Source organism: Sparus aurata, chromosome 1 (assembly GCF_900880675.1).
Source record: "Sparus aurata chromosome 1, fSpaAur1.1, whole genome shotgun sequence".
NCBI classification, from domain to species: domain Eukaryota; kingdom Metazoa; phylum Chordata; class Actinopteri; order Spariformes; family Sparidae; genus Sparus; species Sparus aurata.
Window position 1 is genome coordinate 1,530,475 of NC_044187.1, and position 23,965 is coordinate 1,554,439.

General features: G+C 42.8%; 1 protein-coding gene across 1 annotated transcript in view; it reads left to right on the plus strand.

Annotated features, from left to right (window-relative positions):
- The window catches only part of LOC115578689 (NACHT, LRR and PYD domains-containing protein 12-like), a 28,881-nt gene extending 12,296 nt beyond the window's left edge, over nt 1-16,585 (plus strand). The window contains exons 7-12 of the mRNA XM_030411781.1: nt 2,249-2,422; nt 2,612-2,785; nt 11,847-12,020; nt 12,513-12,683; nt 13,516-13,562; nt 13,797-16,585. Of these exons, the coding sequence (XP_030267641.1) occupies nt 2,249-2,422; nt 2,612-2,785; nt 11,847-12,020; nt 12,513-12,683; nt 13,516-13,562; nt 13,797-14,338 (1,282 nt within the window). The 3' untranslated portion in view covers nt 14,339-16,585. The remainder of the gene's footprint in view (nt 1-2,248; nt 2,423-2,611; nt 2,786-11,846; nt 12,021-12,512; nt 12,684-13,515; nt 13,563-13,796) is intronic.
- The last annotated feature ends 7,380 nt before the right edge of the window (nt 16,586-23,965 follow it).

Here is a 23,965-nt window from a genome sequence, read left to right on the forward strand (position 1 = left end):
AGGTGGGGTGAGTCATTTCAGTCAACATGATTGTTGATATTTGAACAAATAGCCAAACATAGCATAGAAGTGGATTTGGCTTTGTCATAGTTGAAGCAAAACAAACATTAGATATGTAATTTGAGAGTATCTGCTCATTCTAAATATAATCAATTTTCTGTCTGCCTCAGTGGGGGGACAACTCACCACTGTTTGTTTTCAAGCCCTACAGCTAAGAGAGAGCTAACAGAGGAAACATTTGACAGAGCTAAACACACACAGCAGTACTGAGAGTTCAGAGGAACATTAAGTGGTCAACACTGAACTACAGTTCAATTTGACGACATGTTTAGAAGAATGAATGTGCTGATGTATTTTACCCAAGTACTGTTTGGAGGTAAAAGTACTTTGAGTTTGGAGTTACAGACAATTTACATCAGTGGACATTTTATCAATCTTCTGACAGAGATGTGTAACCTGGTACCAGCACTGACCAGGTGGAGCAGTAGCTTCAGAACACAAAGACTTCAGAGACTGAGACAAGTGAGAATAAAACCCAGACTGGTTCCCAAATATGCTTTTAACAGTGTTTAGACAACTTCTCATCTTGTTTTAAATCTATTTCTGTCTTTAAGTCAATGTAAGATAAATGTAATTATTTTTTTCCCAAGTGTTTTAATGATGGTTTTATTATGCTACTAATAACAACTATAGATGACAGTAAGGCAAAGAAACCTTTTGATCGGTGATCAGTATCGTTCAATACCGCTTCTAGCCATCGATGATCTGCCCCCAAAATCCTGATCAGAGCCCTCTTAGCTTGGTTTCCTATCATTAACATTGTGGCACCTTTAAAGGCTCGGTAGGCAGCTCATTTTTGGAAATATTTGGCAAAAACATCCATAATAACCTTGGGGATAATGTAAATGAAGTGATAAGAGAATAGCAGACATCTGTGCCTCTCCTAGGCTCTGTTTTCAGCCTGCAACTATTCTACCCCGTGACGGAAGACTTTGACCAATCACAGAGCAGCTGAGAGAGCGAGCCCTGTGATTGGCTGTTCTACTGAAGCAGATGCACGTTCACGTCTCTTCGGTGGAAACCCAGTCTGCAGCAGCAATGGCGGATGACTGGACAGGAAAGACTGCGATTCCACAGTTGGAAACACCCACTTTCAGTGCAAAACAATCTAAGAAGAGGAAGACGGATTCGTCAAAAAGGGAATCTAAAAGACGGACCTGATGTGTTTTCAGATATCTATGCCGATCAAACAGTCACTAAAACTTAGACGCTAACATTAGCAAGAGGCTATTTTTATTTACACTGAGTGACTAACGTTTCTACAAAGTTTGAGCTGTTGGCCAAGGCAGCTAACGATGCCATATTTTGAATAAAATGTGCTACATTGCTTCAAAACATTAGCTTGTCATTAGTCTTGAAAATAAAGAACGGCTTTTATTTGCTTAAAGTCATAACTGAATAACTCCTGATGTCAGACCTGTCGGCTAACGTTACTTTAGCCTTTGTAGTCGCCTGTCTTTCATATTATTTTACTCTAAATATAAATACTATTTACTATCACTCATGTGTTCAAAAAACGTATTTTCTTCCCTGTGACTCTGACATTATGGATGATAACTTGTAAAAAAAAAAAAAAAAAGCTTTGGCAAGTTGCCGATTGCCTCGGGCAAGGACTGTGAGGTTAGTGTATGAAGCGCGTGCATCAGGTGCCCGTGCTTGTCTGGTGGGAGGACCTTGGGTCAGAGCTGAGGAGATGAGACCCGTGTAGACTCAACAATCACCTTTTTTCTAGGTTTCCTGCCTACCGAGCCTTTAACTTCTGGAGACAGAAAGAGGGTTGTATGTTGTTACTGCTGATTCCAGTATGAGAATTTACTGTAATTTCTTCAGTTGCGGATACATACGTTATATGTCCCATTTTCTCCAGTACACACTTAGAATATCTTGGCAAACTGTGATGAATGTCCATAGACAAGTAATTTAACCTGAAGACTCGCAAAACACAAACCTGACATTGACAGCAAGTTGAGGATATAATCACTGAAATTGACAGAAATTGAATGGTTAACCCTAGTGAACTTTTCACAAATACGAAATGCTAGTATGAAAACCATTAATTGTCTAAACATCCACTGATCACCCAAGACTCTCGATTGTTTGAATCGTCAACACAATAAACAGTTTACACAAAAATGTGATGTATTTTGTACTGTGGATGACAGAAGCAGTATTACTAACTCTCTTTCAGGCTGAGTGGCTGTAATCTGTCAGAGAGAAGCTGTGGGGATCTGTCCTCAGTTCTCAGCTCCCAGTCCTCTAATCTGAGAGAGCTGGACTTGAATAATAACAACCTGCAGGATTCAGGAGTGGAGCCGCTGTCTGTTGGACTGAAGAGTCCGCAATGTAAATTGGAGACTCTCAGGTCAGGATTAAAAGCGACATGTACAGAGCAAACAATAACTTTTTATTTATGTTGTCATTGTTGTCCTGTCATTTTAACAGTTCTCCTTTCAGACACTGTTCTAAAACTGTCTGTATCAAAATGCAACTGTAAATTAAATCAAACAGACAGAAAAGTCGTCACATGTATACTCTACATTTATTTTTTCAGGCTGAGTGGCTGTCATCTGTCAGAGAGAAGCTGTGAAGCTCTGTCCTCAGTTCTCAGCTCCCAGTCCTCTAGCCTGAAAGAGCTGGACCTGAATAACAACAACCTGCAGGATTCAGGAGTGAAGTTGCTGTCTGTTGGACTGAAGAGTCCAGACTGTAAACTGGAGAATCTCAGGTCAGACATAAAAAAGACATGTACACAGTGAACATTTTTCTTGCCATCATATGTTTTTTTTTGTTTTTTTTAATCTTCATTCAATCGATAAGATCCTACAAAACATAAGTATACCATGAAATGGAAGTCTCAAAAACAATATTCCTAACACATAGGAATGTTCTCTAGGATATGTTATGACAAAGGGAGAGGGAGAAAACAAATCAAGTAACAAAAACAACAACCACAATAAAAAATAAAATAAAATAAGTGAATAAATAAAATGTGCATGGGAGGTCCAAATAACAAAACAGAGCGACAAGGTGGGGAGAAGATGAAAAACAACATGGCAATAGTACAGACCCACCATTACATATATGGATGGCCAAGAAAAGACACAATACACAGACATACATGACAAAGACAGAGGGACACACAAAAAAAGAGATGATGAAAGGAACCAAACAACTTTGGCTAAAGTGGGAAGGCTCGAGGCTTTAGTTTACATATCTTCCAAAGATTCAATAATACTGAGTCAGGTTTCTACAGTTTTCTCGAGCTGTTGAGAGTTCCAGGTATGCAACATCCAAAAAGGAGAGGAACCAGGACTTGACAGACAAAGAGTGAGGTGGCTTCCAATGAGTTGCAATCATTTTCTTGGCAGCTGTCAGCCCAGCAAAGATAACACGTTTTTGGATTTGAAAAGTTTTAAGGGTAGACAGGTCATTCAGAATCAATGTACTCACAGTTACAGGCACTATAACATGAATTAAGGCAGATAGCATGGATTCAATATTGTTCCAGAATAAACTGACAGGAGGGCAGTCCCATATCATATGAAGATATGTCCCCCTTGCCCCATTGGACATAAGGCACACAGAGGGTCATTTGCAATCCTCATGTGGTGCAGTCTGACGGGAGTGAGGTATGTCCTGTGTATAAAGTTATAATGGATTTGCTGGTGGTCTGGGTTATGCTATACTAGGGAAATGTCAGACCACACCTCATGCCAATCAAATTCCTGGTCCAGTTCTGGGCAGTCTCGCTCACAGACCCACTCCACAGGGAGTGAGAAGCGGTCAGGGATAACCAAAAACTGATTGATTTTAGAGGGCATACCCTTAGTTCTGAGCTGTAAACAACAGTTTAACACCAAGGGACACCGTATGCCTTCAGCACTGATCTTAACTCTAAGTAAAAGAAAAAAGAAGAACCTGGCAGGTTAAATGCATTTTTGATATCAGAGATAGAAAGCAGTCCATAATTATTAAAAGTGTCCTGGAAATAATGGACTCCGCTTATCCTGCTGTGAAGCTGATATAGGCCTCCCACCTATCAGAAGACAAGGTATGCCAATTGCATGTGATCTTACAGTGTGTTTCAACCATTCTCCAAATTCTGATTAGAAGAGAACAGTAGAGTTTAAAATTGGGAACAGAAAGGCAGCTGTCTTCCCTCCGTCTCTGAAGAATGGACATCTTTAAACAGGGTCGCTTTCTTTTCCATACAAATTTGAAGACTGCAGATTGAAGATTACTCCAATAATCAGATGAAGGCTCAAAAGATAGGACAAATAGTGCAGGGCTCAATGGACGTCCCTGGCGTAAGGACCTACTAACTGGAAGTAAAGAGGAGAGAGTTCGACCTGTTAACACCCGTGCTGAAGGGTTTGAGTATAGAACTTTTACCATTCCAATGAAAGTGGGGCCAAAGCCCCTTAACTCGAGGAAAGACCAGAGGAATGGCCGTTCCAATCTGTCAAAGGCTTTCACTGCGTTAAGTGATAGGAGTGACATTGGCTTCTCACTGTCTATTGCAGCATCAATAATATGCAGGAGATGTCTGACATTATCAGCAGCCATCCTTGATTTTCTAAAGCCTGTTTGGTCAGAGCTTACTAATTCTGGCATGTGAGTCTCAAGGTGAAGTTCAAGGAGCTTTGCAGAGACCTTTACTTCAGAGTTTAGAAGACTAAGGGGGTGATAGCTACAACAGTCAGTGGGACTCTTGTCCTTTTTCAGAAGTAAAGAAATCGGAGCAGTGTTAACATCCGTAGAGAATCCACCATTTTCAATAGAGAAATTAATCATGTGAAGAAGGAAAGGACTCAGCTTCTCCCAAAAAGCTACATGAAGCTCTCGGGGGATCCCATCAATGCCTGGAGATTTACCTCTCTCCATGCTCTGCACTACCCCAAGATCGATTTATCTAGGTTGGTTGAGTCCCTACTAGAGAGCTGGGGTAGGTTGAGTTGGTTTAGCCATGAGTCACATCTACTTTTGACTGCAGTAACCTTTGATTGGTACAGGTCAGAATAAAAGGTTCAAATGTTTTGTATCTCTTAAGGATCAGTGGTGATGTTACCATCCACAGCTTTGATGGCAGGTATCAGAGAAACACTCACTAGTCCTAATCCTCATGGCAGGCAGATGGCTTGGTCTAGCGCCATGGAAATAATATCCTTGTCTTGTTGGAATTTTAAATTCTGATTTTTGCTTCAGGAAGTTGTTAATTTCTTTTCAGACCAATGCACGCTCCAGAGCTACTTGTTCTGAGAATTTAAGTTACAAAGCAGAATCTAGCGGGTGAATTTTTGATTCTTGTGGATTACTGGTTCTGATTCTGATTTGCTTCCAGGTTATTTAATTGTAGAGACCTGGCTTTCCTTGTATTAGAACAGAACAGTATAGAATTACTCCTTATGAAACCCTTTATCACGTTGTATAAAATTCTGGGGTCATCTATAGAACCATTATTTAGGTCTATAAAAATCTTGAATTCTGAAATAAATTAAGTAATAAAGGATTCATTTTTCAATAAATACGCATTAAATCACCATTTAACCCTTTAGGCGCCAGGTTTTATTTAAAAAAATACTAGATTCTGACATCTAAATTTCAGAAGGCTCTGGCTTGAATGTAGTTTGAGATAGAGACAAAGTGTAAATGAGACAAATATTGAGAATGACCTAAAGTTTATGAAGGAAGTAATTTTTCCCATCTAATTTGCATATTATGAAGTCATATGGTGGCGGCCATATTGGATTATGTAATTTCCATGAAATACCTGGTGTTTTGAAAGAGAGTTGAACTTATTTCATCAGATTCATCCCCTCCATCCATTTGTTATGTTGTCCATACATCAAATGAAGAGGGGAAAAGTAAATGTAAGCCAACAGTCGTAAACTAGAACTATTAGTACATCACAAAACTCATGTAAAAAGTATGCGTTTTTTTTACCCACCATCCCCCCCATTGGAGGACACTTTTTTTTCTTCCCTTTTTCTTGTTTTCTCTTCTCTTCTTCTTTATTATTATTATTATTATTATTATTATTATTATTATATGATAATAATAACAGTAGGCGTCTTTTAGCTGCAGAGGCCTTGTCTGTGCCCATCTATCCAGATAAAAGTTTGTAATATTTGTAGAGTGTGGAGCCTCTCATTGCAAGGCATAGAGACAATAAGAACTATATATATATATATATATATATATATATATATATATATATATATATTTACATTTACATCATACCATTCATGAAACCGTGAACTTGGAATTAGTTCATGTCAGCCTAAATACTGATGAGCATTGTCTCCATTGTTATAAGATAGCAGAAATCATCAGTCAGAAAGAGGGACAAAAAAACTATAGACCTTGAATCATTGCTTAGCTTTCTGTCACCATGATATCCAATTTGCTCATCAAAGGGCTTTATCCATATACTTCATCTCTCAAGTAAGCCCAGCCACCATTACCATTATCATCATCATCATTTCCAGCCCTGTTCTGCCTTCCCCTGTTGCCCCTACGACACCCATCAGCCTTTCTACGAACACTTTGCCCACGTCTCCCCCTGCTTTCTCCTCTCGTGTTGTGAGAAGAGTTGGACTTGTGTATGCTTTGTGCTTCGTGAACACTGCTGCGGCGCATAGCTGCACCGCTGCCGTGGATGGAGGCTACGTGGCCGTGGCGGTGGAAAGAGTGAACACTAACGCTGTCACCCAGCGGTATTCTCACCACCCCCGCTACTTCTACCACATCCATTCGCTTCCCTACTGATACTACGAGTTCGTGTATCATTTCCATTCCCACCTATTGGGCAAAGGATCGTGTGTTAGTTTGCTATGCAAAGACGCACCGCGACTAGCAAGCTCACCAATCAACCGACCGTCATCTCCCAAAGCTAGATTTTCCACTTCTGAATCAGAATCACCGAATAGGAGCTCAATCACTTCCCTAAGTGTCAACTTTTTGCATGCCATTGTCGTTTATTTCGTCTCAATAACATCTGAATCCAGCAATACCCCTTCAGCAAAATGGCTTCCTGGCGCACTGTCTCCGCTCTCTCACCCCACAGTTTGCATGGGACTTCCTCGAACATTTTGCATTGAAGCAAGACGTGTTTATGAGCTAAGGTCTAAGTATAGGATGTCTGCCAACTAGTGGTGGGGAGTATGAACGACATGTAACACTCTATTGGGAGAAAACAGCTGTTTTGTTCAGTATGTTCAGTAGTGTGTCCCAAATTTGCGACTCTGGCGCCTAAAGGGTTAAGAGTATTCCCGAACGGCCGGTCTGTTCCAGGCCGAACCGGCCGGTGGTCAGAACAATTTTTTACCCCATAAAACAGCCGCAGGTGACACAGAGTGGAGCGTCTGACTGGGTCAATCTAATATTTTGCATAAGGGGGGATATGAGTGGCCCCTCCCAACTTGAGCTGATCCTTGTTTCTATTGAAATGTGTTTGGCTCAGCCGCTCAGTCAGTCATTAAACCGTTATTTTACTGTTGAAAAAAAGAAAGAAGAGCCATATAAATGTAATGTAATGTCTTAATTCACCGATCCGATCAATTTGCTAGTGATGATGTTGCTAGCTAATGATTCAAGATTAAAAAAACTTTATTGTCTCTCACATAGTGACAGGGCGCAAAACACAAACGCCACAAAGACATAAACACACACATTTAAACCGATGAGACGTGTTTGTTTTGCTTTGTTTGTTAAAAGCAAAACAAACACATCTCATTGCTTTAAATGTGTGTTTTGTCAGCAAAACAGAGCTTTTTATGATGATTTTGCGTGTCTGACGCAAGAAACTTTGGTATGCTAATAGATGGAGTGATTCAGATGGAACCCCCCTAACAGCTCAGGAAGTGCCTCTTTGGGTTTGATGACAGAGTCACACCTGGAAGGCTGAAGGCTGAGCTCTGTAGTCTTGCCAACCACTGGGAGTGACTTAAGTTGCCCCATTTGGAGTCATACACTGTGTGCACTGCATAAGAGACAGAAAACAGGGAAAACATGGAGCTGACAAACACCAGTTGCATCTCCTGTAAAAACTGTGCAATTTGTGTTTATCACATACTCTTCAAATACAACCTACTGACTGATGCCTATCCTGTCACTGGACTTGCCTATAAGTTCCTGCTGACACTGTCTTTCAATCAGATGGCCTGTGAGAGGACTTTCTCTACACTCACATTTGTTAAGAACAGACTGAGGACCACACTGACACAGGAGCATCTTGAGGCATTTATGCTAATGTAACAGAGAAAGAGACCCTGGTGACTTTAAACAACGATGCAGTCATAGACAGAGTGGCAGTGACCAGTGTACTGCTCAAAGGTTTGCTGATGATGTGATGATAAGGTTAGGACAGTTTCCTTTTGTTGGGGGTTTTGAGATGTATACCTTTGGAGGTGGCTTTCTGTTTCTTTTATTTGCTTTGATTTTGATAAGCTGCTTGCTTTTTATTGCTTATTGTTAAAAATCTTAAGCTCCTCTATCAATTTTGTGGGTGGAGATGATCTATGTCTGAGAAGAGAGGAGGAGTGAAGCACCACAGGGGAAGTGATATAAGGATCAGGATGTATCTTGTTCAGGTCCGCTGTTCCTTTGTTCCTGTCTGCCATGCTGCCACATCAGTAAGTTTGATGATTGTAGTTCTGTTCTTGTTTCAGACTGTTGTTTGTCCTTTGAGTTATACCTAATGGCATGCATCCTAATTATTTGTGCATTTCTTTTTAACAGATCATAATGTATCGTTTTGGTGTCGACAAAGACTTGAGATGTCTTAACTTTGAGCAGATGTATTAATAATGTAAGCCTGCTCAGTACTTGGTTTAAAATTCTAGTTTATGGTACTTGTGGCAGTGTACTGATTTCTGTTTGTTTGTTGGACAGATAATCATTCTTCCTCACATTTGACCAACCATCTCCAACTAATAAATGGTTAAATGGCTTCCTGCATTTTTGAATGTGCACCCCAGTTAGGAATTCTATAGTCCAGTCACCTTCATCCTCCTCCACATGCAAACTTTTAATCATACAGCTCTTTTACACTTGTCATTAAACACACAAACAGTAGTTTTGATTGTTGACAAAACGTAGTGTGTGAGTATGAGTATGCATAGTATGTGTGAGCATTATGTACTTAAATACACTCTACTGACTGACTTACCTGTGTGTTGTGTTTAATATCATTGGATTGTTTTGATACTGCAAATAAAGTGTTGATATTAAAATTCTCAATTCTAGAGAAAGATTTGTGTCTTCCTGAAAATTAGGTAAAAACTTTAGAGGAGGGGTTGACTGTGATGTCCATAAGTCCCAGATCACTGGGCCACAATTTAAGAGCATTTGTGGCTTGGCATAGCTCCCCAGAAGCTGTTGCATTCAATCTATCAAAAACTGGGTCCCGCACAGCATTGAAATCTGCGCCAATGATGAAAGAGTTAATTCTAACATTTTGGTTGTGAGGGTGTTATAGAAAGTACCATCATAAAGATTACTGTTGTGCCGGGTGGAGTGAGGACCCAAGAGCGGACACTGAAGTAGATAACAGTTCAACAAGGTGATTTATTGATCTTTGGTATAGTTGGAGTTGAGCGCTCCAGGCGGAGTCCCCCTCTGGTAACATGGAGGCGGTTGACACAGGAGCTGTGGCTCACAGGGATGCAAGTAGCACCGGGTACACCAGGTAGCACAGAGGGAGGCAAAGCCTCAAGAGGTGCGGAGGGCTGGATGGCTCGAGCAGGTAGCACAGGAGGCTGGCGGGTCGGTGATCTCTGGAGGGAGAGCACGAAAGTAATTAATCTCACAGGAGAATGAAATAAACACAGTAGAAGCCTTGGTAATCTACAGTCTATGTGCAGCCATGTACCACATCTAGTCGATATGATGATCTTGCAGCAGGTAGCGTGAAGACCTAGGCTTTAATCAGCAGCCGCTGATTGCCAACCTGCTGCAGGTGCGTCAGTGACAGCGGCTCTGTTCATTGAAAACTCCGTCAATCCTCTCCAAGCACCTCTGTAAGCACAAGCCAGAAAACACAAGAGCCACACCAAGCACACAATACTTCACAAAATATTACAGGGCATAACAATTACGGGCATATGCTGAGACGAGTGCAATTTTTCTAGGATCGCTTCCACTTCATTAAAATTCAACAAAGTTGAATCCAAAGTAAAGTCATTCATTACACAAAAAAACATGTAAGACATAGACACAGTACACACTAAAATGACAATACGTAATATTATTATAGAGAGGGGAGGGGAAAGTACATAGCCAACGGCAAAAATACGCGTAGGTCTGTGATGAAAGATGGATATGGGGCAGCAAAAGGTACAGACCAGCCCAAAGTAATACTGAAAGCAGTAATTAGTTTAGGTTCATGAATTAGTTAACAATTTATAAAGATCAAAACACCATGTCAAAAATCTATATAACGTATTAGGAAATAAGGGGCAAATTACTTTTTACGCAGTCAAACTTAACTTACAAGCTATTCAACTAGTGAATAGCAATGTAAATATTAGAACAGGCGCTACCACTATTGGATAGCACCTCTTGGGCAAGACACCCTTTGAGCAGGACCAACTTCCAAACAACCAGAAAATATTGAGTTTGGTGGGTGGCAACAGAAAACAAACCAGTGGCCCACATAGGAAGAGGTCCCAAACGAGCAATCAGTGCGAGATTTTGTCATCAAGTTCAGCAGGTCTCAGAGAGATCTGCCCAAGTCTTGTTGTGGGGGTGATCCGAAGTGCTGGTGACCGCCGCTGGGGCCACCGGGTGGACAGCAGCAAAATTCACGTAGACTTCTGCATCCTTGGGATTTTCAAAGTTGCTGGATAAAGTAGGAAAAACTCCAAACATTTATCCCGGGCTGTATCCATGGCTTGATGGAAAGCTTGACGGCTCTTGACTGTAAAGTTGCTGTAATCCAGGGAGAAATGGACTTACCGACCTTGCCTGGTTCTGTAGCATGAAACATTGAAGATCAGTGTGCTGTTAGCACCCCGCTTATTGTCAGTGTAGACTGGATGAGCTCTTATTATTTCAGTGTGGATGTCTGTAAGGGTAGGAAACCATTCAGGGGGAGAGCGTGTGAGATATTGGATGGCTTTTGATCCTTCCAGCCCCTCTTTGAAACCAATCACATTGCATTTTCTGCTTCTATCCTCCATATTTCCCAGCTTCAACTTCAGTTTCCCGAAAAGCATGCTTATGGTTATCAAGAGCACTGGAGTTACTCTCCACTTTAGTTTTAAGTTCCTCCCCCCTCAATGTAACAGTGCCGACGTTAGCAGCCTGTGAGGTTAGCTCTGCTTTAATAGCACTAACCTTCTCGTCGTTCTCCATCCCAACCTGTTGAATCTTGGCAAGGCCTGGTTCGAGGTAGCTTTGTTGTTTCTCCATTAAATTTTCGGCAATTGAATCAACGTCCGATTTAGAAATGTTTCCCTTCTCAGCCATTGAGAGTTAAGTGACTTTATTAAGCACAGAAAGGTTTAATCCTGAAACTATTTAGTTAAATAAATCAACATCACTTCAACATTTGGCAAGGCTGGGCTAGGAACTAGGGACTTAGGTTGCCATCCTGTCCAGCTGATCATGTGACTCCTCTAGTATACAGTGAACATTAACTGTTTCTTTATTTTGTCATCTTTGTCCTGTCATTTTGCCAGTTCTTTTTTCAGACACTGCTCTGAAACTGAGTGTATCAAAATACAATTGGAAGTTCACTCAAACAGATAGAAAAGTCTACACATGTGTTATCTAATTTTTTTCAGGCTGAGTGGCTGTAATCTGTCAGAGAGAAGCTGTGAAGCTCTGTCCTCAGTTCTCAGCTCCCAGTCCACTAGTCTGAGAGAGCTGGACCTGAATAACAACGACCTGCAGGATTCAGGAGTGAAGTTGCTGTCTGTTGGACTGAAGAGTCCACACTGTAAACTGGAGACTCTCAGGTCTGACTTCAGTTTATTTTAAATGACCACTTAAATGTTGTTTGGCATCTGGTTAAAATTAGCTTAATATATTTTATAACAAGGAGTAGGAGTTTTGGACATTGTATTTTTAAAAGGTATAAGGTCCTTTAGAGGTTACATAATTTAATTTAATGTACAGTAAAGTTATATTCATCAATCACCATGTCAGCTCTAATCGGTGTTATTTTTTTTCATCAATTGTGCATGAAATCTTTAATACAACAGGTGTCAATGACAAACAGAGTTTTATCAAATTACTTTGTGTTGTTCTGATGCCCTCAGCACTATGAATTGTTGCATCTGACAGACCTTTATTTGGTGTTTATTTTTGACATATTTATCGTTTGTAATGTGGTTACAGAGCTTTCTAGTGCAGCTGACTGTATTTTAAATGTTTTTCTGATGTCACAGCACATCTGCTGTCAATTTTATTTTTGAAGTGTGTGTGTGTTCGTGCATGTGTGTCTCCAGGCTGTCAGGCTGTCTGATCACAGAGGAAGGATGTACTTCTCTGGCCTCAGCTGTGAGATCCAACCCCTCCCATCTGAGAGAGCTGGACCTGACCTACAATCATCCAGGAGACTCAGGAGTGAAGCTGCCGGACTGTTTCAGGTATGAACCGACAACAAGAGCTCACACACTGTTCCTCTGTCACACTGACAAGCTGAGGACTGTTGGTTCACAGTCTGGACCAGCAGCACTGCTGATAACAGTGAAGACAGGACCAGACTGGACTTCTCACTTGTTTGTCAAGCAAGCAAAATAATGAAGCGTCAAGGTTTCCTGAAACATGAATGAAGCTGTAAAAAGCAGATTTCTTTGGTTGAGTTGTATATTTGTGTCTTCTCCTCTGGTTTGTTGACTCTGTCTGCTGTATTTAAAGGAGCTGAGAGGAGCTCACCTGCTGACTCTGTGTTCATCCTGTTCATTTCTTCAGCCTCTCGTCCAAATACTGTTTTGTTTTTTTGTTTTTTTTCTGAAGACTGAACCCATTTGTGCTACTGAAATGTTTAGTTTCCTTTGGAAGTGTTCTCTGGACTAACACAAATCTAACAAGTTTTTTTTTAAATTGGTCTAACTTCTTGGCTGAAAAGTGAGTTTTTCCTATCATAGGATAATAAGTCATTATCAGTCATACAGCAGATGAACACATTCACTTGAGGAGCCGCTCTTTATCATTTAAAGCGACTAAACATTCAGAAATTAACATTCTAACCTACTGATCTACACTGTACATGAGGTAATGAGAAGATGTGGATATGACTGAAACTTTCACCAAACTGCTCGACAGTGAAGGAGGAGACAGTGCAGACAATAGTAATGATGAGGGATGTTTTTTTAATTGACCATTTATCAGTGAAGAGAGCTGGATAATGTTGCTGAACTGACAATTGTGAAACATGGAATCAAAGAGATAATGTCCTCAGTGGAAGAGGACCTGGAAGGATCATTCTGACTCTGTTTCTTCCTCCAGGGTGGAACATGGTGGAGAGCAGAGGCTGAAACCTGGTCTGAGGAAGTGTAAGTGTGTGTTCACTTTGATTGATAAAAACAAGGCAGCACATGTTAAAGAAGTTTAAATCTAAAGCTTGTGTATCTGCATTCAACTGTCAGTTTGAAAGAAGATCCAAAAAGATGAGTCATTGTGAAGTTTTGATCTAATTAACAGTCAGTCTGTTAATAAAGCAACAAATAAACCATCAGCTGTGTTAGATGATAAACTGCTGCTGTATTGTGTCTTGTTCTCTCCATCAGATGTCTGTGAACTCACAGTGGACACAAACACAGTAAACAGAAAGCTCGAACTGTCTGACAACAACAGGAGAGTGACACATGTGAGAGAGAAGCAGCCATATCCTGATCATCCAGAGAGGTTTGACTCCTGGCCTCAGCTGCTTTGTAGAAATGATCTGAATGGTTGCTTTTACTGGGAGGTCGACTGGAGAGGAGATGTTTATATATCAGTGAGTTACAGAGGAATCAGCAGCAAAGGAAACAGTGATGACTGTTGGTTTGGACAGAATAATCAGTCCTGGAGCCTGAGCTGCACTGATGAAGGTCTTTACTCTGTCTGGCATAATAAGAGAAAAACAGCCCTCTCCCCCTCCTCCTCCTCCTCCTCCTCCTCCTCCTCTGTCTCTAACAGAGTAGCAGTGTATGTGGACTGTCCTGCTGGCACTCTGTCCTTCTACAGAGTCTCTGACTCACTGATCCACCTCCACACCCTCTACACCACATTCACTGAACCTCTTTATCCTGGATTCTATTTAACTTTAGGTTCCTCAGTGTCTCTGTAGGAGACACACGCATACACACACACACACACACACACACACTGGAGGAGTGTGAGTGGTGATGGTGACTCAGCAGAGATAAACTGTCAACTCACAGCTAAAACCTTCCATCAGTTTGACTGCTGACTTATTATCATTGACTGTCCACTGGGGACAAACTCTCAGGTTGTGAATCTGTGACATCAGTGGTGACGGCGTCCTCTTCATGTCAAGCGGCCGTCCAGATGAGGGAGATCCAGATGTTATTCTGCTTCCTTTAAACATTAGGGGTAGAGGGTGCCTCCCAGCAGCTGCAGGACTGCTTTGAGAGGACCAACTGGGGGGTGTTTGAACATCAGGACCTGGAGGTGTTCACAGACAGTTTTAAAAACTGCATATGGGTCTACCCCAACCAGAAGCCCTGGATGACACGGGGGATCCAGCAACTGCTAAATGAGATCAACACCATCTGGAGGTCAAGGCAGACTACAAGAGGAGGATAGAGGACCACCTGAGCAGTAACACCAGTAGGCAGGTGTGGCAGGGAGTTCCGCATCTGACCAACTTCGGAGCTGCTGAAGGTGACCCCCCCGCTGGCAGATAAGCTGAACATCTTCTTTGCCTGCTTTGAGGTCACAGCACCAGAGACAGCACCACACTGCCCACAGCAGTGTAAACCTCACAGTTAAAGAGCATGAGGTGAGGCGCACACTGCGGGCCGTCAACCCGAGTAAGTCAGCTGGTCCTGATGGTGTCCCAGGACACGTGCTGAAGGACTGTGCAGATCAGCTGGCTGGAATCTTCACAAAGATCTTCAACCAGTCCCTGGCACAGTCCACTGTCCCACCCTGCCTGAAATCCTCCACCATAGTCCCCCTGCCCAAGAAACCCCACATCTCTAGCCTCAACGACTATCAATCAGTGGCACTCACCCCAGTGGTGATGAAGTGCTTTGAAAAACTGGTCCGTAGTCACATCACAGCAGCCCTACCCCACAGCCTTGACCCCCAACAGTTTGCCTACAGAGCGAACAGATCCTCAGAGGACGCCATAGCCATAGCACTCCATGCTGCACTATCACACCTGGAGCAGCAGGGGAGCTACGTGTGGACGCCCTTTGTGGATTATAGCTCTGCATTCAACACCATCCTCCTTCACAAGCTAGTGGTCAAACTGGGGGACCTGTGGCTTTCACACACCACCTGCATGTGGATCAATAGCTTCCTCTTTAATCGCAGACAGAGGGTCACCACACGGCCCTAAGCCTCAGTACCGGCTCTCCCCAGGGCTGTGTGCTGAGTCCCTTGCTCTACTCCCTCTACACACATGACTGCTCCCCCGTCCATCACAGCAACCCCATTGTGAAGTTTGCAGATGACACCGCAGTGGTGGGGCTCATCTCCGGGGGGGCAGTGAGTCTGCCTACAGAGATGAGGTGAAGCGGCTGTCTACATGGTGCAGGGCCAACAACCTGCTCCTCAACACCTCAAAAACCAAAGAACGAAAGATCATAGACTACAGGAGAAAGAAAACAGAGATCCCACCATTAATCATCAGCAGGGACTGTGTGGAGAGGGTGGCAGACTTCCGCTTCCTGGGAGTCCACATTGAGGAGAGCCTATCCTGGAGCGGGAAAAAGGCCCAGCAGAGACTGTACTTCCTGAGAATGCTCAAGAGGAATAACATCACACAAAGACTGCTGGTGTCCATTTACCGTTGAGAGCATACCGACATACTGCATGTGCGTATGGTACACCAGCTGCACAGCGGCTCAGAGGAAAGCGCTCCAGAGGGTCATCAACACCGCCCAAAAGATCGTCGGCTGCCCTCTCCCCACACTGGAAGAACTACACAGTTCCCATTTTTTTAAAAAGCCCAGAACATTATAAAGGACACCCACCGTCCCAGTTACTCCCTGTTTGAACTGTTGCCTTCAGGCAGACGGTACAGATCAGTTGACACAAGGACAAATAGACTAAAAACACTGTTTTTATCCAACTGCAATAACCACCCTCAGTGCTGCAAAAAAATAATGTGCAATGGACCTGAATGTGAAATGGATCAATGCAATGACAGGAAGTATGCATGTCTATAGATGTATGTTCATATTGTTTTTATCGGAGACTGGGTGTGTATGACTGGTATTTTTATGTATGCTGCTGTATGTTTCTATTTATTCTTTTTTTTAAACACTGAATGATGCACTGACTGGCGAGCACTTAAAAATGTCATTGTACTTGTGACAATGACAATAAAGACCTATTCATGACCGCCAAGTCCACAGGTTGCTTCAGCTGTTCTGTAAGTCTGTAAACTAAACTGTTGGAAAACTCAACCAAATTATTAGACGACTCTTATCCCAGGGTACATTTGACTTTGTAAAAGGTTCACTCTGTGAACTGAGGATTTATTTGGACCAAACCGGTGACAGTGGAGACAAATCAACACTGTTTCAGTGAGTTTTATTTTTAGTTACTTTCGACTGCGAATAAAAGATAGAATATCGAGGAACAATAAAAATATGAGAGCAAATATGGAAGCAATAAGAAACAAAGTGCTATACGATATGCAACAAAACAATAGAATAGGACGTTCCTTACAATAGAATACTATATACCAGTGGTCCTCAATAGGCCGCCAGCCTCCTATTTGTGGCCCCCGAACTGTTATTCCTTCACTGTGTTTTGGTTGGGTCAGCACGTGTATACCGGGACTTGTCTCCATGCCAACGATACACAGACAGAAGGGTCACTCACTGCTGCGAGCGCAATTTTTAACTTTCACTTTCGTTTTTGGAGCAGTTCGCATATTGACATTTTGCCGGCTGTAGGAGCCTAGATTGCACGAAAATGGCGTGATCCTAGTTCACTGTTTAAAGAAGAGTGGACAGTGAAAATCGGAATTGACTGAAAAATGTGCATTCATTCTTCCTTCAACCAACACAAGACCCATGTGCTTAATATGCCAGGAGACTAAAGCTGTGATGAAGATTTCCAATTTGAAACGGCATTATGAGACGAAGCTTAGGAATTTTGAGGAGACACTTCCTCAAATTCAGAGGTGAGAACAACAAAAATAAATGCACGGAAATCGACATATCAAGCTGCAAGCAGGATTCTTGTCACATCAACAGAGTGCTCAGTTAGAGTTGTGTGGATTTTGGGTAAGCACAAGAAGCCATTCTCAGATGCAGAAATAATGAAATAATGCATGACTGAAGTGATGGACACAATGTTTGAAGGCAAACAAAAAGGAAATATTCAACTATGTATTTTAATTTATGTCAAAATGGAAATGACATTTTATTTTAGTTCGTATTTTTGTTGTTTTGAACGAAAAGAACATTTTGTTTTGAATATTACAGTATTATTGCATGAGGCCTGACTGACCTCAATACATGGACCTTTGAGTCATTAAAAAAAATCTTTGTGGCCCTTTAAGATTTGGATTTGAGTACCCCTGTTATATATGATAAAATGCTTATGTAGTTATGAAATAAAATACAAATGAAAATATTGAGGTTAATAAATGTAAATGTTGATGTAAGTAAAACATAAGTTGCGAGAGAAAAAGGTGCAGGTTTATGTACAGATATGATATAATGTGCAATAGTTATGTGTGTGTTTTGTGTTTTGTTATTTGAGTGTTGTAAAGTCTGATGGCACCAGGTAGGAATGGTTTCCTGTGCTCTTCCTAAAGGCAGCAGGTTGAATTAGTCTGTTGCTGAAGCTGTTCTTTAGCTTGTCCAGAGTTTTGTGGAGGGGCTGAGAGACTTTGTCCATGATTGCCAGCAGTTTTGCCACATCTTGTCCTCCACCACCTCCTCCAGGGTCACAAGCTCAGAGTCAACAACAGACTGATAGGACATTTGGAGCATCTGGTTGCAGACATTAAAGGACCTGAGCCTCCTCAGGCCCTTCTTGTAGACTGCCTCCGTGTTTGTAGTCCACTCCAGTTTATTGTCCAGCACCACACCCAGGTATTTGTATGATTCCACAATGTTAATGTCTGTCCCACCGATGCAGACTGGAATGGTCGGGGGCTTGTTCCTCCTGAAGTCCACCACCATCTCTTTTGACTTCGCCACGTTCAGCTGCAGGTGGTTATTCCCACACCACTTACAAACTTGCCCACCAGGTCTCTGTACTCATCCTCCCTCCCGCCCTCGACACGCCCCACAATGGTTGTATCATCAGAGAATTTCTGCAGATGACATTACTCAGTGCGGTACTTTAAGATTGCAGTGTAGCTGGTGAAGAGGACAGGAGCAGGGGCATCGAATTGGGGGGAAAAGTGGGACTGATTACCAGGGCCCCAATGGGGGAGGGGGCCCTAGAAAGGCCTGAAATAGTAATAAATAATGTTTTTTTTTTTTTTTTTAAATTTAATTTCTAAGTAGTTGGTGTCATAACTAACTTAAAATTGGCAGAGTAAATTGGATGAGAGACTCTTTAAAAAAAAAATAGTCGAGGCTGTCTGAGGCCCCTCTCACCCCTCACAATACATGACGGTTCAGTCCACCCCTGCAGCTGCAGATGCGCAATGTGCGTCTTCAAACAGCTTAAGGAGTGGGGTGGCTGCTGCTTATCAACATGTCTTTCCCCAAGAAAGCAAAATCAGGGAGCCTTAAATGAAAGGAAAAGGCAGAAAGGGAAAGAAAGCAAAGAGAGGGAAGACAACTCCTCACACATTAGTTTCAAAAGAAAGGTGAGCACAGCTCATGTTGCATGTGAAGGTGCATGGATAACAGAGTCAGGCTGTGTCTCTCAGTAGCATGTATTTACCGGTTGTGCACATAACAGACTAAGGTGTGTCACACACCAATCAAGTACATAAACATCCGTGCCCCCAGGGGGGGCCGTTGGCTGCATCACATTACCCTTCAACATCTCCCTTCCTTTAGCAGAATATAATGCCAAACAATAACTGGACAGTATTAGCCATTAGAACATTTGTGCTAATATTGAAATATTGAAATAGTGCAATGGAAATAGTGCATCAAGAAGAGACAACAAGTCAATCAACCAGAACCGTTGTAGAACAATAAACACAAAATAGTATCATCAGAGCATCCACACAACAACCGAATAATAACATCTGAAGTGAAATCACACTTTTGATGCCTTTTTAAAAAAATTTTAAATGGACTTTTAAAAGTCCACTGTCCTGCGTGTGTGTGTCTCGGCTCCATGTATGACCTAGAGGTCAAGTCTGTCTGGAGGCTTAATATGCCTCCCACTCCCGGTCACAGCCCGTGGGGGAGATGTCGGTGACCTCAGGGCTGAAAACCTTGGAGACATTGCAGGGCGGCTGACGACTTCCTCCACATTGCCCCTGCTCGCATGGCCGCCTTCAGCTGCGCCCATGTCCACAGGCTGCTCAGGTGACCGTTCTGTGTGGGCTGACAGCTGCAGAGGGGCAACCTCTGCTGAACGGATATCGACCCTGTTGCGACGATACGCTGTTCCCTCCACGTTGACGAGATAGGACCGCAGTCCCACCTGCTGCAAACATACACCTCTCGACCATCGGTCCGTCCTGTCACCCGGGAGTGGTTTCATCCTGATGGGCTGGCCGTTATTCAGCTCTGGTAGATCCCTCGCAGATCTGTCATAAGTCAGCTTTGCTGCCTGAAGCTTCACTCTCAGCTTGTCTGTAACCCCAGTGATGACCTGAGGCTCTAGCAGCTGGTCGGCCACAGGGAGAAGAGTTCTCAGCCTCCGTGACATCAGCCGTTGTGCTGGGCTGCAGCGAATGCCCTCAGTGGGCGTGTTTCTCCAGTGTAGAAAAGCCTTCCAGGGGTCCTCGTTGGCACGGTCTGCTTTTCTGCATAGGCCTTTCACAATCTTCACTGCCGACTCCGCCTTGCCATTAGCTTTTGGGTGTCTCGGGGGTGACATGACATGCTGGAAGCCCCACTCCCTCATAAACGCCTGAAACTCTCCACAGTCAAACTGACCTCCACAGTCTGAAATGACCCGGTCAGGGATGCCGTACAGTGCAAACTGCACCTTGCACCTTCTGATGGCCATTTCTGCTGACAGGTCTGGAAGTAGATCAATCTCCCAGAAATCAGAATAGAGATCCACCATGAGCAGGAAATCCTGCCTCGCGTAGCTGAACAGGTCCAAGCTCACCAGCTGCCAGGGACGTGCGGGGAGCGGGTGTGACATCATGGTCTCCTACTGTTGCTCGTGTGCATACTTATGACACACTGAGCACTGCTGCACCTAGTCTCTGATTTCTCCCTGCAGGTTTGGCCAGTAGAGAGTGTCGTGAGCCTGTCTGAAACAAGCCTCACCCCCCAAGCGGTTGTAGTGGATCCGTCTCAGCATCTCTGGACGCATAGCTTTCGGAATGATGTCTCGCTGGCTCCTAAAAAGCACACCGTCCTGTGCACTTATTTCATCTCTGATGGCTATGGGGCTCTCTTTTTTGTGTTCTGTCCATCCCCCCAGCACGACCAACTTGAACGTTTGAAGACACACATCCTCCTCTCTGTGTTTACGTATGTGTGCGAGGTGTTGGCTGTGGACGTTAAGATACTCTGCTAGCTGAATGGCTGCCACGTCACACTGCTGCGTCTGCATGCTGCAGACCATTTCACGTCTGTACTGTCTTGTACACCACCAGGCAGTAGTTCTGAAGTGTAAGGAGAATGCTCTGCAGGCACTTGACAGAGACACCACCACAAGTGGTGTTGTTGTTGTTTTGATTGACAGACCACTAGAGGCTGAAATTACAAGTGCAATTAGTGTGCATTTAAATTACTTGATCTGAGCACCAGTAGTTTTTCTCAGATGAACAGATAACTAAGTCATGATCTCAAGATAATGGGTGTTAAATAATTAAGACACAGAAAACACAACCAGATACACAAAGATGAAAATACATAAACATTTCTGTCAACACGTTTTTATTTAGTTTATTGTCCGTCAAAAGAGTTCATGTTGGATCTCTTCTTATGTGGAGTCGATCCTCCAGATATTATTTGAAATGAAGACGACTTTGAGCACAACGATCAGTTTTTCCAACATTTATTGGAAATGTACAAGTCATGTTTCTTGTTCTGCTGATGTGGCCGTGGTCACAATTCTAGCTGTTACCTTGGTAAGTACAATGTTTTTCTTACTCTTTTCTTGGTTGGTTGGTTGGTAGCGTTCTCCAGTCCTTCCCTTAAGGCAGGGACACACTGGCCCAACCGTTGGACATCTGAAGCGCTTGTAGAGACTCGGACAAGGTCTGGAACATTTTCGTTTGGTGTGTTCAGCTGCGTTGGAAGCTTTCGGAGCCGCGCGGACGTTGTCGGCTCTGACTGAGCATGCGAAGTCTGAGGAGGTTGGCCGTCGGACGTCTGAGCCATTGGATTCTCTGATTGGTTGTGTGCCAGCTGAATGGCCGTTCTAATTGGTGTGCTAGCGAATCACCACGGTGTGTGGGAGGGCGTAATACTGCGTGCGCTTTGTTTTTCTATGCACTCCACTCCGTCATTCCCCGTGTTCATGTTTTGCTGTATTGGCACGAGACTAGTTGTTATGTCCATTCAGGATGGATTAATTTGTGTTCCTTTGGTAATGCCTCGCTGCATGTTTAGTATGCAGCTGTTTTTATCTGAAATAGTTAAGTTTCATTTTGATCGAAAGTAAAGAGAGTTGCGTGCACAAGCCTCTCGCTTACAACTCACAACACAAGCGCCACCCGCTTATTGCATCTCGCGCAAGCACAGAACGTACACGCTCCTGTGGAGTAGGCAGCACGTCGAAGCGATGTATTCAATGCCGCATTTCTGCCGAACGGGTCAGACAAGAGGCAGGGTTCGTACGGGTGCTTGAAATCCTTGAAAGTGCTTGAATTTCAATGTTGTGTTTTCAAGGTCTGAAAAGTGCTTGGATTTTAGTTTAAGTGCTTGAAAGTGCTTGACATTATAACTCTGTGTCTTTCACAAAATTGGGATCAGACTGGATAATTAATTTCTGAGGTTTTTGCTATTATGAAACATAATTTTAGATGTTTACAGCATAATACAATGTACATTATTGTGATAAAAAGTGAAGAAAAAATAATGAGTTTATATTTTCCTGTAGAAAAGTATTTTACCCCAGCAATAAGGTGCTGGAAAATCTTTAAAATGACCCTTAAAAGTGCTTGAAAAGTGCTTGAATTTGACCTTGAAAAATGTGTACGAACCCTGAAGAGGCAACAGAGTGGTCGGAGAGTGGTCGGAGAAGGCAGTTGGACGTCTGGGCGGTGTGTGAGGGGCTTTAGGATGAGAAGCAGGCTTCAATTTCTGTTTAATGATCTTCTTATCGAAATGATAACATTGTAGAAAAAAAGTTATGCGTACAGGACGGTTACATTTTTATTACTGAGACAAATAACGAACAACACGATGAAATTGTGATGTAATGTTGTCGTGTGGTTTCACTTCTTTTACTTTTTCCAGCTTGTCCTTCAACTCTGTGTCACTTCCTTTCCTTTCCTGTCGCTTCCTTTCCTTCTCTAAATCATCCTTTGCCCGTATTCTTTCTTTCCGTCTCAGTAATAGTATTTCTTATTTTTAAAATCTTTAGTAGATACTGAACTTCATACCGAAAAGAAGAACAGAGCACGATTTCTCTCTCTCGCATCATAGATCAGTCACCCTTTCAAACTCAGTGCTGACTGAACGATGTCAGAGACGGATGGACAGATATTACCAAGCCAGCAACCTTAACTTGAACACACGTCACAGCATCGCAGTGAGAAGGAGAGCAGATGAGTGTGTTCACCTGAGTGTTGTGGTGACATCACAGCCGAGCCAGAGGAGATATTACCAGTGACTCCTGCAGGGTTAACTGACCAGGAGTCACTCCTGATCATATACATTCACACTGCACACAGATGACAGATGTTAGAGGGTTTTTCAGCCAGTTTAAAGACTTTAGTTTCCTCTAATCATACCTCTGTATGTTTTTCATCTGACTCTGAACTTCAGAAGTGATTTTTATCAGCATGAGGAATGCTGACTGACAGAGCTTGTGTAACACTGACACCTGCTGCTGACTGGCAGCACTACAGCTCACACTGGCTTTCTGCTCTCACCTCATTGATGTGTCTGGATTTGGATTTGAAGGTATGAGGATGTGACGGCTGTCGGTCAGATGAACACAGACACCAGCAGCGTCTGTCAGAGTCTGTAGACGAAGGAAGAACCACTCTTTGACCTCTTCTGGACTTTAACAGGTGAGAACTGTGACAGGTAACATGACACACCTCTGATGAACAAACTCTGCTGTCATTTGTTAGATTTTGTGGACACATGATGAACTTGTAGACGAGAACAGTGATAAATTCTTTCAACACTGTTAATTACTGTTTTGATTATTCATGAATTAAATCACTAATTGTTCTCTGATATGTGACTTTTAGTCTAAAATGAACCTTTTCAAGTTTAGTTTGATTTAATCAGCAGCAGGAAACAATTTAAACTGTAATCTGAGCTGACTCACTGCTGAGAGATGAGGGAGTGTCTGAACTGGTCTGACAGCCTACAAACGTTTTAATATTTGACTCAAAGACATTAACTTTAACAGGTGAGAACTGTGACAGGTAACATGACACACCTCTGATGAACGAACTACAACATCAACTTGTGGATGAGAGCAGTGATGA